Source organism: Acipenser ruthenus, chromosome 4 (genome assembly GCF_902713425.1).
Source record: "Acipenser ruthenus chromosome 4, fAciRut3.2 maternal haplotype, whole genome shotgun sequence".
NCBI lineage: Eukaryota > Metazoa > Chordata > Actinopteri > Acipenseriformes > Acipenseridae > Acipenser > Acipenser ruthenus.
This window is the reverse complement of record NC_081192.1, coordinates 63577985-63590827: the sequence shown is the minus strand read 5'-3', so window position 1 is coordinate 63590827 and position 12843 is coordinate 63577985. Positions and strand designations below refer to the sequence as shown.

General features: G+C 37.7%; 1 protein-coding gene across 5 annotated transcripts in view; it reads right to left on the bottom strand.

Annotated features, from left to right (window-relative positions):
* Positions 1 to 2704: 2704 nt before the first annotated feature.
* LOC117400366 (collagen alpha-1(XV) chain-like) overlaps positions 2705 to 12843 on the bottom strand; it is a 101730-nt gene continuing 91591 nt past the window's right edge. For all 5 annotated transcript variants that reach the window (XM_059022646.1, XM_059022642.1, XM_059022645.1 and 2 more), the window contains 11 exons: positions 11842 to 11922; positions 11097 to 11122; positions 10899 to 10997; positions 10003 to 10138; positions 9785 to 9849; positions 9265 to 9393; positions 8934 to 8993; positions 8561 to 8623; positions 8277 to 8474; positions 7945 to 8060; positions 2705 to 4078 (listed from right to left, as the gene is read on the bottom strand). In XM_059022646.1, coding sequence (XP_058878629.1) covers positions 3862 to 4078; positions 7945 to 8060; positions 8277 to 8474; positions 8561 to 8623; positions 8934 to 8993; positions 9265 to 9393; positions 9785 to 9849; positions 10003 to 10138; positions 10899 to 10997; positions 11097 to 11122; positions 11842 to 11922 — 1190 coding nt within the window. In that variant the 3' untranslated portion in view covers positions 2705 to 3861. The remainder of the gene's footprint in view (positions 4079 to 7944; positions 8061 to 8276; positions 8475 to 8560; positions 8624 to 8933; positions 8994 to 9264; positions 9394 to 9784; positions 9850 to 10002; positions 10139 to 10898; positions 10998 to 11096; positions 11123 to 11841; positions 11923 to 12843) is intronic.

Sequence of the window (12843 nt, the reverse complement as noted above, 5' to 3'; positions counted from 1 at the left end):
CTAACACCAACAGAATCATTCGATCTCTGTCACAGGCTGTCAAACAGTTCTTCTCTCTATATACAGCATGTGCATCAAGGTGTAACCATTAACCCATTTCCCTGAAACACTGTGACCTGTGTATGTGTATGTGGTACTATCTCTTTCTCGTGAATTTGTTCCATCCACTGGGGGAAAGTGTTTCAGGGGGGCATGGGGCAGGTTTGTTGTTACACTCTGATGTACCATCTATACTTGGAGAAGACATATTTGCAAGGTCTACTTCGGCCAATGGAGTCACCAGGATAAGCGAAACAAGAAGAGGAATTTATTTGTAGATAACTGTAACATTTAATATCAATACCAAGTTGATATGAAAATACCAAGGTTCTACCAGAAATTATAGGTACCATAGATAAATAGATATTTCCTCAGTCCATAATTCCATACTTCACAACAAACCCATCATACACTGTAAATATGGTAAAAATATACAATATACTGGGCTAATACATGGGGGGAGGGCTATTAAGTAGGGCAGAACGGGCTGAACACCATCCACACTACCTGAACATAGAGACCGAAATATCTTGTTGAAATCCTCCTCACGCTGTGATGGTGAACCGGGATCGGAGCCAAAAGTAGAAGCCAAAACCGTGTAGCCGGAGTCTGGGTTTGTAAAGTAAACATTAGTTCGGGGATGGTAGATCTCCATACATTAGGGAGTAGCGAACGCCGTTTTTACTGCATATTTTATTTTATAGTTTTTGTACAGTGTTTTTGTTTTGCTTTACGTACATTCCCCTGTATGTCCTCAGTACGCTACCATTGCTGGTAGTGTCACGTGAGCTGTTCACTGTGTGTGTGTAAATAAACCTACGCGCCTGCGGGGCGTGTCAACTTCAACCTCCGTCTAGAGCTCCTGCCTGTCACTCAACAGCGAATGCACGCACCCACATGCCAGCAGCGCATTATACCATCCAATAGCAATTGGTAGTCTCTCAGCAGATCTATGGTGTTTGGCTAATTAAAACTTAAAAGGCATACCAATCACAGGAAGTGCTCTTTAAAAATAAAAAGAGATATATCATCAAAGGGTAACAAAGGATGATGTCATAAAAAAGTGGTATAAACAACTTAAGTGTTGTGTTGTATTGCTGCAGTGCGTTGATACTTTAAGATGTTCTACTTATTTATCCAAACAAATATATAATTGTTGTAAGAATAACACATTTTAGTAATGTAAAACAATAATTCCAGTGTTTTTTGTTAATCGTTTCTCAGTTAACTGGGAGACTGTTGGCAGTTGATAGCATATTTAAAAAAGTGACAGTAAGTCAGATTTTACTACAAACAATGCATGTTTTGATCACCAACATATTGAGCCGATTTACGGACGTTTAATTGTAATTTTTTCCAACAGCAAGTTTGGACTGTAGCTTTGCTAGTGAACAATGGTCTCATTGACTAGTTCTTGCCCACCCATTGCCAATTCTAATTCTAATGGTCATTGCATGATGCATTTCATTCTGCTAGAAAAGAAGTGAAGCCTATATAATGGCACTTTGTGTAGCAGACTTTCAATCCCTTATTCACTTTGTCATTCCTTTGAGATCCCTTACAGAACATATGGTACAGAAACCAACTATAGAATGTGTTGTTAACATGTGTAGCTCTCGACAATAGTGGAGAAATACTGTGACAATCCAACTATATTTATGGGGATCAGCCACGAACACTTAAATTGCTAGACTTCCCGAGTCTGCATTTTGTGATTATTGACTGTTAAATTCAAGATGTTTTTTTTTTCTGAAAAAATCGATCTCCCCTTAACCAAATGAGAATTCCTAAAAGGGTTGACCGATTTTGTAATAGTTTAAGCTCCATGCACACTAATGTCCAAATTGTTATGGGCAAATGTCCAGCGTCCTGATGCATAGAAAGAAAATCTCGATATTAATTCATGGAAATTCTTCACAGCTCTAAGGTGTTCTCTCTTGCGCCTGTAGTGCTTTTGTTCTTTTTTCTCTGCTTTTAGGGGCTGCTGATCCTTGTGCACTGCATTGCTTTGCAGGGATTGTGTTCACATGACTCAATCACAATTTTATTAGTATGCCATATCCAGTCATATGGAAAAGCGTATTGTTTCCTCACTGCTGCTGCTACATATATAATTTAGGAAATTGACTGGTGTCCTGCTGAACAGTTTCTAAATGTTGGCAAGTATGTTATGGTATGTCTTTGGGTGCATTTCACAATGGGTGGTATTTTTAAATAGTTACAAAACTATAAGGTGATATTTAGTTATTTTTGCACCCTTTAGCAGAACTGTTTTTAAATTTGATAGGACGATATGCAGGAGTAAATCTACAAGCTAACTACCCTGGCCATATCCTGTATGACACAGGCAATCGCATATTAAATGTAACCTCATTCCTATGTCATAAATAAGATATTGTAGAATCTAGAGGAAATTTGATGCACATGTATGCTTACAATTCAGTATATGCAGATCACTGGAAAATAGTGAAACACAGCATTTAAAACGATATACTGTGACAAAGTGACCCACATCTGAACCTGTGTCCTGAAATCCTTACTGAAATATGCATATGTGTGGTTACTATGTTTTACTGCTGTACCAAACTTCACAGAGAGATCATACAATAGACTAGGAAAATCAACTCACCTCAGCACTTCTGCAGTACATTAAAATACAGTCAAGTTTGTAAAAAAAAACCAACATTTATTCAGTAACGTAACAGCATACAAAGTTTACCTCCAAATTACTGTTACAGTACAATTTTATTTAGATTTATTTAAAAGGCAGTCAGTGCCTTTTTTGACTGTTAGTAGGAAGACTATTGATTTCCATTACACTTTTGTTCTTTTATTAAAATGTAAAATTTCTTAAAATTAAAAAAAAACATTTACAGGTTTAAAAAAAAAAAAAAAGAAGAAGATCTTGTAACCTATTTAAATCACAGCAACGCTTTGTTAATCTGTATTATCCAAAATAGTTGCCTTATGAAACACACATTTTAGAAAAGGCAATAAATATGTGTTTTTATGCAGGGTAATACTGTTCCTTTAAAAGTAATTCCCATGATCTTACACCATGACAAATATTAAATTTATTAAACTATGTGTTGTTTGTTTTCATTAGATTATGTGCTGTTAAGGTATAAATAAAAGCCATCTTTCATGTAATTAGACCTTCACAGACTACCCTTGTGTTTGCAACACAACCAACTGAACTGGAACACTTTCACAATTATCCAGATAAGTCCTTTGTGGGTCAGGTAGACTCTCAAAATATAAAATAGTGAATGCAGTGCACATAAATTGACTGGAGCCATGAAGGGGATGAATTTCTCTTACCAGAGAACGCTCCTTACAGTATATGCCATTAGCTTAGTTCTAGGTCAGTCATGATACCTGTCATTTCCCATAATATATTAGTTTGTCTTTATATGGGAAAAACACACAATTATAACAGAAGTAAACAAATAGCATACACGTAACTCCCAAGCACCCACAGATATTTTTGTTTTAAATATGAAAGGAAATGATGAGACTATCCCTCTGAACCCCACAGGTGCTGTTTGTCAAGATTATAAGGGTAACCGTTCATGAGCTCCATTGTGCCGTGCTGTTACCATACCAACAAAAAGCACATTTTGCTGGTTTGTTTCCTTCATATGAGACTCAAGGGTTGTTTGCTGAGGTATCTTTTCTTTGGCGTCTTTTCAGCTAATTGTATGTGGGTTGAACAATATCATCAGTAAGAAATATTTACATCTTTCAAAAAGTTGCACTTTAAAATAATAACTTTTTTTTTCTGATGATACTGTGTGCCTAGTGTTTGCAAGCAACTTTGAGTTATTTTCTCCTATGGTCATGCACGTAACTGTTCTCAACACATAAAACAATGAAGTTGTTGGAGCAGCTGCGTGTGTGTTGATCTAATAGTCTCCCGCTCTGCAGCAGGGAGGCCTGCCCTGTCACTGCCATGTCTCCTGCTCGCCAGGCTTCACAGTAATTGGAGGTCTGTCGAATTCCATTCCTATTCGAGCCATGCCATATCATTTTTTGAGGCCTAAAAAAAAGAAAGAAAACATTTAATCATTGTACTTTATAATAATTTTATTTCAATACCATTAGAGTTTCAAGCCATTTAGAGTTGCCTAGTACTTCCCTTATAAAAGTTTACCATAGTAAAAGCATAGCAAAGTGTAATAAAGCCTAGTGAAAGTATGGTAAAGCATATGTGAGCATTGTAAAGAATAACAAGGTACGGTAAAGTATATTAATAATATTGGCAAACCAGGGTAAACTATGGTAGATGTCAGGACTCCACATCAGCTGTATAATGGGTGTTTTACTCACTGAAAAAATATGAATTAGGCATTATATTTAAATTGAATGCGTAAAGAATGTGCATACAATGTGCATGTTATCAAGCTTCATATACTTTGTTGGCTCCTGGCGTCTCAATGGTCCATTGTGAATATACTACATGCTGTAGCTAGAGAATGGATCTGGGAACTCTCAGAAACACATGAACAATAATTATTTATTTTTTTCTGAATCCACTCCCTTGCTTTGTGATGGGTGATTAAGCGACTCGATTCTTTGGCACTGTCTTAGTCCCCCTCAACCTAAGCTACCAATTTGCCTATCTGTCAACCACATTTTTGGAAGGTACATCTATACAATATTCTGTGTTTGTAGACAGTCGGAATACTTTATATTATCAGGCAATCAATAAGGAATACAATATTAGTGCAGTATGGGTACATCTTATTTTTCAAATATTATAAATATATTGTATGTGATTGCAAGCCTTTTATTATTATTATTATTATTATTATGTATTTCTTAGCAGACGCCCTTATCCAGGGCGACTTACAATTGTTACAAGATATCACATTATTTTTACATACAATTACCCATTTATACAGTTGGGTTTTTACTGGAGCAATCTAGGTAAAGTACCTTGCTCAAGGGTAAAGCAGCATTGTCCCCCACCTGGGATTGAACCCACGACCCTCTGGTCAAGAGTCGAGAGCCCTAACCACTACTCCACACTGCTGCTTTTGTTAAGTATATTCCATCTGCAGCTTTGGAATAAAAAAGAAATCTGTTTATTTGCTTCACAGCTATATTGTTTGTGGTCAATAAAACAAATAAAAATCATTGTTGTTTTTGTTTTTATTACAAAATAATGTTACAGTTAAAATGTAAGGCTGTAGTTAATGCATACCCCATTAGTTAGCATTAAAGTATATACAGTATTTATTGAACTCATGACTAAGGTAATGTTGCATTATCCTCGCCCAAAATAAATTACTCAGTGACCCAAAACCTTACCTGGAGCGCTGGTAAATGCACAGTATAACCATGGGAAAAATACTGTGGTAAACTTTATAAGGGTGAGGTTGTATAGATATTTATTGTATTTTGTAGCAGCTATTTATTAATTAAATTATACATTTATGTAGCTGGTTTTAACCATTTTTATCAGCACTGTCAATTGTCCTTAAACAAATGCCACGCACACTGTTATGTGTTACTACTCACAATTTTGTTAAAAAGGCATATGAGAATGTGTGTGATTGTACAGGCTAATCTACAGTACTGTTAGCGATCCCTGCTACTTGTGTAGGTCTGTGTTTAATTCTATATACTCCTTATATTATTATATTGATCTTAATGTGGCGGGTCGAACATGCGCATTAAACAATTAAACAATTAAAAGTCACTTGAATGGATAAGCATGGTCGCTAGGACCAGAAATACACTCGCTAGTTTTCATGCAAACGTCGAATAAAATGTCGCTGTGAGCACAACATAAAACCACCTCTGCCGTGCAAGCTAGTCATGCGAGTAACAAGTCGAATAACTGTTTTCCACACCGTTTTTGGGTGAATTTGCTTGTGTGATAAGTTTTAGCGTATTAAAGTTTAGCAGAAAAAGAGCTAGTGTCTTGGTTGTGGGGGCAGGGGTTGTGGGAATGGTGCTTTTTGAAGCTCAGCTGAGCAGCGACGATTAACGTGGCCTGTTTGAAGTGATGGATTTTCTCACCCAGGCCCGAATTATGTATGAAGACATTTATTTATTTGTCTAGCTGCTCTGTCTCACTGTGTTTGTTATGTGTGGTGTCTGCTTTCGGAGCTGTAGTATTTGCTGCTTCCTGTTCTGAGTCCATTGTTTTGGTGTCATTCTCAAATTGACTCAGTTACTCCCCAATTTTCATTCTAATAGGTTCTAGGTGTATTGTAAGCATCCCAATCATGCTTAAAATGTTTAAAGCGAATGTTAAATAGTTTTGTGCGGTGAACAGACTTCTATTGTAACTAACCCACCGACAAGCATAACGAATGTTATATATACTGATCCACAATGAAAACGCAACAGCCTAAGTTTTACATCAATAGCTCATTGGGCACATACATAATGTTATTTACATTTTAAATAGTGAGCAGATAGGTTTGTTGATTGTTTCAGTAGTATTGTTCCTTGGGATAACAAAATACTGAGCTCAAGTCATGTGATTTCTTAAAAACGCCAGATGCTCAGTGTTTGGTACTTGAGTTGAGTTAAAATTGCCAAAATGAATTGATTAAGAATCTGTATAAATAGCCATTAAAAAAGACATGATTTTAATTAACGCAAGAACAGCGAAATATATATACGACCATGCCCCGCTTGAGAAAATGAAGATCGCCTGGTTGCTATCGGCATGATTGAAGGTGGACTGTCTGTGAGAGAAGTTGCCCGGAGAATGAGATGTTCCGGCTATGTGAGGGACAGGCCACGTCCTGGAAGGTAGAGGGTCACCACACCGGCCCAGGACTGTCACATCCGACTGATCCATCTGCGTAATCGTTTTCAGACTGCAGTGGCTACAGCACGAGAAATTCCAGGAAGAAATAACCTACGCATCAGCAGAATGACTGTAGCTCGCCGTCTGCATGAAAATGATTTGCATGCTCGGAGGCCGTTCAGGGGTAACATATTGACAGCTGAGAGATGAAATCGCCATCTTCTGTGGGCCAGAGAGCATCTGAGGTGGTGGCAGAGAAAGTGGTGGAGTGTTTTATTCACTGATGAATGCTGTTTTGACCTTGACAGACCTGACGAAAGACAACGTGTGTGGAGACGTCGTGGTGAGCGTTATGCTGACTGTTGCATTGTTCAAGCCAACTGGTGGGGCAGTGGAAGTGTGATGATGTGGGGAGGAATCTCCTTTAACACAAGAACACCTTTGGTGCAGATTGAGGGCAAACTTACTGCTCAGCGACACATTGACGAAGTCCTTGAGGCAACAGTTTTTCCGTTCCTGCAAGCCAATCCGGAAGTGTTGATTTTCCAGCAAGACAATGCAAGACCACACAGTGCTAGGATTACAATTGCATGACTTCAAGAAAACAATGTTGAGGTCTTGCCGTGGCCAGCTTTTTCTCCTGAACTGAGTCCAATAGAACATCTGTGGGACCAAATCGCCAGTGTCATCCACGGGAGACAACCGCAACCAGCCAACCTTCTTCTGGCAGCAGAAGAAGAGTGGCGGAACATCCCACAGCAGTCTATCCAGAGGATGATCAGGTCTATGCGTCAACGCTGCCAGGATTGTGTTAATGCTCGGGAAGGTCATACCCAGTACTAACTTTGTAATGTTTTCATTTTGCCAGTGTGTCACATTTCATACTGAATACTTATCATGATTCTTTGATCTGTATTTTTGTTCACATTATCTGTGATTTTGTTTGATATCTGTGTTTAAAATATTTGATTAAATCCATTAGACCCAAGTGTTGCGTTTCTTTTGTGCATCAGCATATATGCATTTTTCCATATTTTAAAAATATCTTTTTGGCATTATAACTAATCATTTTCAGCCAACCAGAACTCAGAACTTACTTAACTAAGGTTAGTACATTTGGTATATTAAACACCTACCATGAAGGATCTGTCATAACGTTTCTGCCATCAAATGAGTAGATGGGTATCTGGGGGTCAAACTGGCCTCCATTGCCAGAAAATATTGACATCCAGTTGTTGAAGAGCACTTCTCTCTATAAGAAACAAAACAGCCTGGTTGAGCAAGTATAGCACAAACATGTTTGGCACTTAATTTTAAAATGAGATAAACATTTGGCTAGTGCCTTCATTAGAATCCATCATTGATTCAAAGCATTTCCCAATTAACAGACTTGTAGCTCAGCCAGTAAGCTGCCAATGCAGTGAATTTGTATGCATCATTAGGTAGTTTGGGTATGGATTTTAATTACCTTAAGATTGACAATAGGCATGTTGAATCTATCGCCTTTCTTCACGATTGTGGCTAAATCCTGAAGGTGAGAAGAAAGGAAGGCCCTGTATGTAGCCATTAGCCCCATGGCCCGCGCTTGCTGGAAGCACTGGAAATCAGCTCCACGTATTCCTCGCATGTCCCCGGAAAACGGGGCATTCAGTGCAACTAGATGGAGCTGGAAACGACAGAAGCATGTCCACAATTTCAAGCATGGTAACATATGTGCAATAGCTGCAGATTTGTAGTCAATTATTTACTTACTCCAGGTTGTGTATGAACTGTGTGTGGAAGAAGATTGTATCCAGGAAGGAAACTCTGAATCTCCTGGAAAAAAAAAAAAAGATTAGCATTTTACTTTACTTCATAATTATACCACAATACAAAATAACAACAAACTTATGCAATAAAAAAAAAAAAGTATAGCGCTAAATTATAAAACATGTTAATGTATATATGTACTGTATGTTTCTACTGTAGCAGGCAATTTAAGATGACAAATTAACAAGCATTCACAACTCTTCAATACAAATTATACCAGTCGGTATCTAGTAACCTCCATTACTTGCATAGGTACATAAACTATTACCAGAGTCTGGTAATACAATATGTATTTAAAATGTTCAATTTAACTTACAAGGCCTGAAGCAGCTGGGGGTGGTGGGATTTCACTTGGGAAAGGAATTAGTTCACCTAGCTAAAGACAGAAAAAGGTTTTTAAAAGCATTAAACACAAATCAAACAACTGAACCTAGTTTGTTCTTCATTTAGAAAAATTGATGATCTTTCCAATATTTCCCAGTATGCATGGGAATTTAAGCATTTTCCAGGTATATTACATGGTTTCACCACTTTATCATTATTACAGCACACAACAATGTACACCTATAAAATCTAGTAAAAAGGAGACAGCAGCAGTATAAAATATGTATTCAATACAGCACATTTTTGGCAGTGTAAATATTTACCAGGACTTTTCTCCAGCCTTGTCGCACTCGGATGTAGACTTCACTCTTGTCTGTGACATATACCATGGTGCCCTCTGCTGTACGATATGTTTCCTTCTGCAGAGCGTCAATGTTTTTGTATGTGGATGTCTGTTTAGGGGTAAGGAGTAATTACTTATAAATAAAGTGAGAAAACAGATAAAAACTTTTGCCAGTGTGTTCTTTTTTTTAGGTCTGCTGGGTGGGTATTGGTTGGGAATTAGACAGGTAACACAGACAACAAAAACAAAATAACCGAAAAATGCACTTGAAAGATGTCCACAAAACACATATATTTTTTATAAGACATAACAATCCTCAGAAAACAATAGGAATACAGGATTCTGTTCACAAAGTTTCACAAGAACTCCTGAGACTGTTTTCAATAATAATAATAAAAATCCCCCATTTAAATTGTTTCATGTTTAACTTAAAATAACACATTAGTTAGAACTTGGTCCAAATTTTATATCGTGCTGTTTCGTTTTGTTTTTTCACTTACTGGATTACCAACTCCAGTTGGCCCTGGCTGTCCAGGAGGTCCCGGAGGTCCTGGGATTGCAACAGCTGACAAGAGAAACATCAACACGATGTGATTTATTTATTATAGTACGAGATCAGGCCTAATTCATAAATAAATACATTAAAATATACACTTCAGACGTTATGCACTGGTAACATGGTTATGATGTCTGCTCCCAAATGAAGGCTGTTGCTCACCTGAACCGAATATGGGGGGTGGTCCTGGAGGCCCTGGAGGGCCCGCTGGTCCTGGTCTTCCAAACCCTGGTTGTCCCGGCACACCTGGCATTCCTGGAGGCCCTCTGGGGCCAATAACAGATTCGCCTTTGGGCCCCTGTGAGGAATGAGATGTCATTATACAAACACAGAACAGCATGCTCTACAGTCTAAAGCCACCAATACAAAAAATGCTACAAAAAGTGAAAGATGATCGTAGTACAACTAAAATATTTCATTTATTTCCTATTTTTTTGTATCCTGTTAAAGGGTACATCAGCACTACATGAAAAATAAACTATACACAAACTATCCCACCTTGCTGTTCCGAATGTATTTGGTCATTGTATAATAATCTGTATGCGCCCAAACATCTGCATAATGCCACACTGCTATGTCCAAAATCACTGTTCTCGAGCATCTCTTCTGAGCTGTTTTTTTTTCTTAGATCATTATTTATCATGTTTAAAAACAAGTTTAGCAAAAATGCAGCTGAAAAGATGGGGAAGCATGTACAGGTAAAACATTGCTTAATAAAAGACTGTACAACACTGAGATGCTTCCCTGCCTCATTTCAAAAACTTTGGAGTCTTTAAGATGCATTTTTGCTGCCACAGTTAGAAAGCACAGAAGAAAAAAAATGTCATATGCACACATGGAAAACAACAAACCACGTGGGCCAAACAACAGTAGACTAAGAATGATTTGAGGGATAAAACAACTGTAATGGTAGACTAGCAATAAATAACTTCATTTCTGTTAAAATATTGTTTTGAGTAGTCTCTGTCTTTGCACATGCTTTAAATTATGGCCCCAATTCTACATTTATTTTAAGATAATGCTGATTTCAGCATCTCCTGCAGGAAAAAATGACTTACAACCAATCCAGATCTTCCAGGAAGGCCAGGAGGTCCAGAAACACCTGCTTCACCTTTCTCCCCTTTATCACCCTTATATCCGGAATCTCCCTTCTCACCCTGAAAAGTTGACAGTTGTCAGTTCCAAACAGATATATACACTACAGTACATACTATATAAGCAGGAAAGACAAACATTCTATAAAGAATGCAACATACCTTAAACTCGTCAGGATTCCACCAGCCTGTGAAAGGATGAACACATTTTGTAAAATGTTTTTAATAAAAATGTATACATCTGTCCAATGCTAATGGAAAAAAAAAAGGTTTTGCCAGTTCATGACATCAATATCAGAATCTAATATCAGACAGTAAATAAAATTAGTTTTTGGGGGATAATGAAAGGGGAATGGCATATGAGACCAATTGGTTTGTAAACAGAATTAAATAGCTCTGTGAAAAAGATCTGTATCATTCATATGACCAGAGGTTAAAACTTGTGGCAGTGAAACTATGTGTAAAGTATTACTGGCCAGCCCTGGTAATGAAACTCGACTGAGAAAAGTATAGAATACAGCTGTGCACCCAACATTAAGAAACTGGGCTATTCTGCTATTTTTCCAGGCCTTTAAAATCCCTGACATGTACAGCTGTTGAAGATTGAGAACTTAAGTCATAGTAAAGGTAGTGTAACAAAGTATTGTGAACAGCAATGTTACAGTCAGTTAAGTAGTTTACATGCTTCTGTTTTAGCATTTTAAATAAGACAGCTAATAGGAAAAAGAGGGTTAGTATAACAAAGCAAGCAGAACTAGAACAACTGCAAAATACAATGAAATGAGGGTTCTGATTTTAGGGCGGTAATATTATGATCCATGTTTAGATCATTAAAATAGATTGCAGTGACTTTTAGACAAGCTTCATCCATTAAGCAAAGTCATACACAAACACCACTACACATTACCTTTTGGTCCAGGTATTCCAGACAAGCCATTGTCCCCCTTTTCACCTTTAGAGCCAAACAAGCCTTTTTGTCCTTTCGGTCCTATGTAAGTAGGAAAGTTTAAAAAAAAAACAAACATGTTAATAAAAACTATGTAGAGGTTTTTGTATGATGTCAGTGGCTATAAGGGCAGGGCATAAATAGGCAATTATTACTACTGTACCCATTATATAAAAAATAAATTAGACTCTTGGCACAGGTGTCTATTACATAGGACGTTACTTTGACTTTTAAATGCAATGAATGTAAAAGAGAGCCGGGCTCCCTTGCAGCAGCAGATAACGGGCTTGTGTCTTCATGTTTTAGATTGTGTCACCTACCAGCCCTGACTCCTACCCCTGTGCATGCTACATTGTTATTATTATTATTAGGCTTCCAGGCCTATAGGGCTGGGAAGCCTATTGCTATTGCTAGGATTCTTCTACTTCTTCTTCTTCTTATTCTTTCTGCCAAAAGTTGCTCGAAAATTCGGTAGGATGGTAGATGCTTATGGGAAGTTGGTAAATGTTAATTGAACATATGTCGTAGGTCACATGGTTTGGCCGCCATATTGGATTGAAAAAGAAACATTTTGCCTAAATGTAAAAATCTGTCTTTCGAAAACGACTTATTGCAGAGTTTTGAAAGCTGGTGAACTTGCTGAGAGATAGTCCAAGAGTAACTGGTGTTCGTAAGAAGATGATAGGTTGTGTGGTATGGCGGCCATGCTGCATGATGTAAAAATTGCACGGTACAGACGTCATAATCACAAACTACAAAGATCTTCTCCCAAACCGTTAGTCCGATTGAATCAAAAATTGGCACACAAGATCCTAGTATGGTTCTCATTAAGATTTGGTCAAGGGAAGTTGCTACAATAAAAAACATGGCGGCCACGCTGGATGACATCATCAACAAAACTGGCTAATAACTCCTCATAGAGTGCAGATAGGGCCATGGTTACTATGGAACCCATATAAAGCG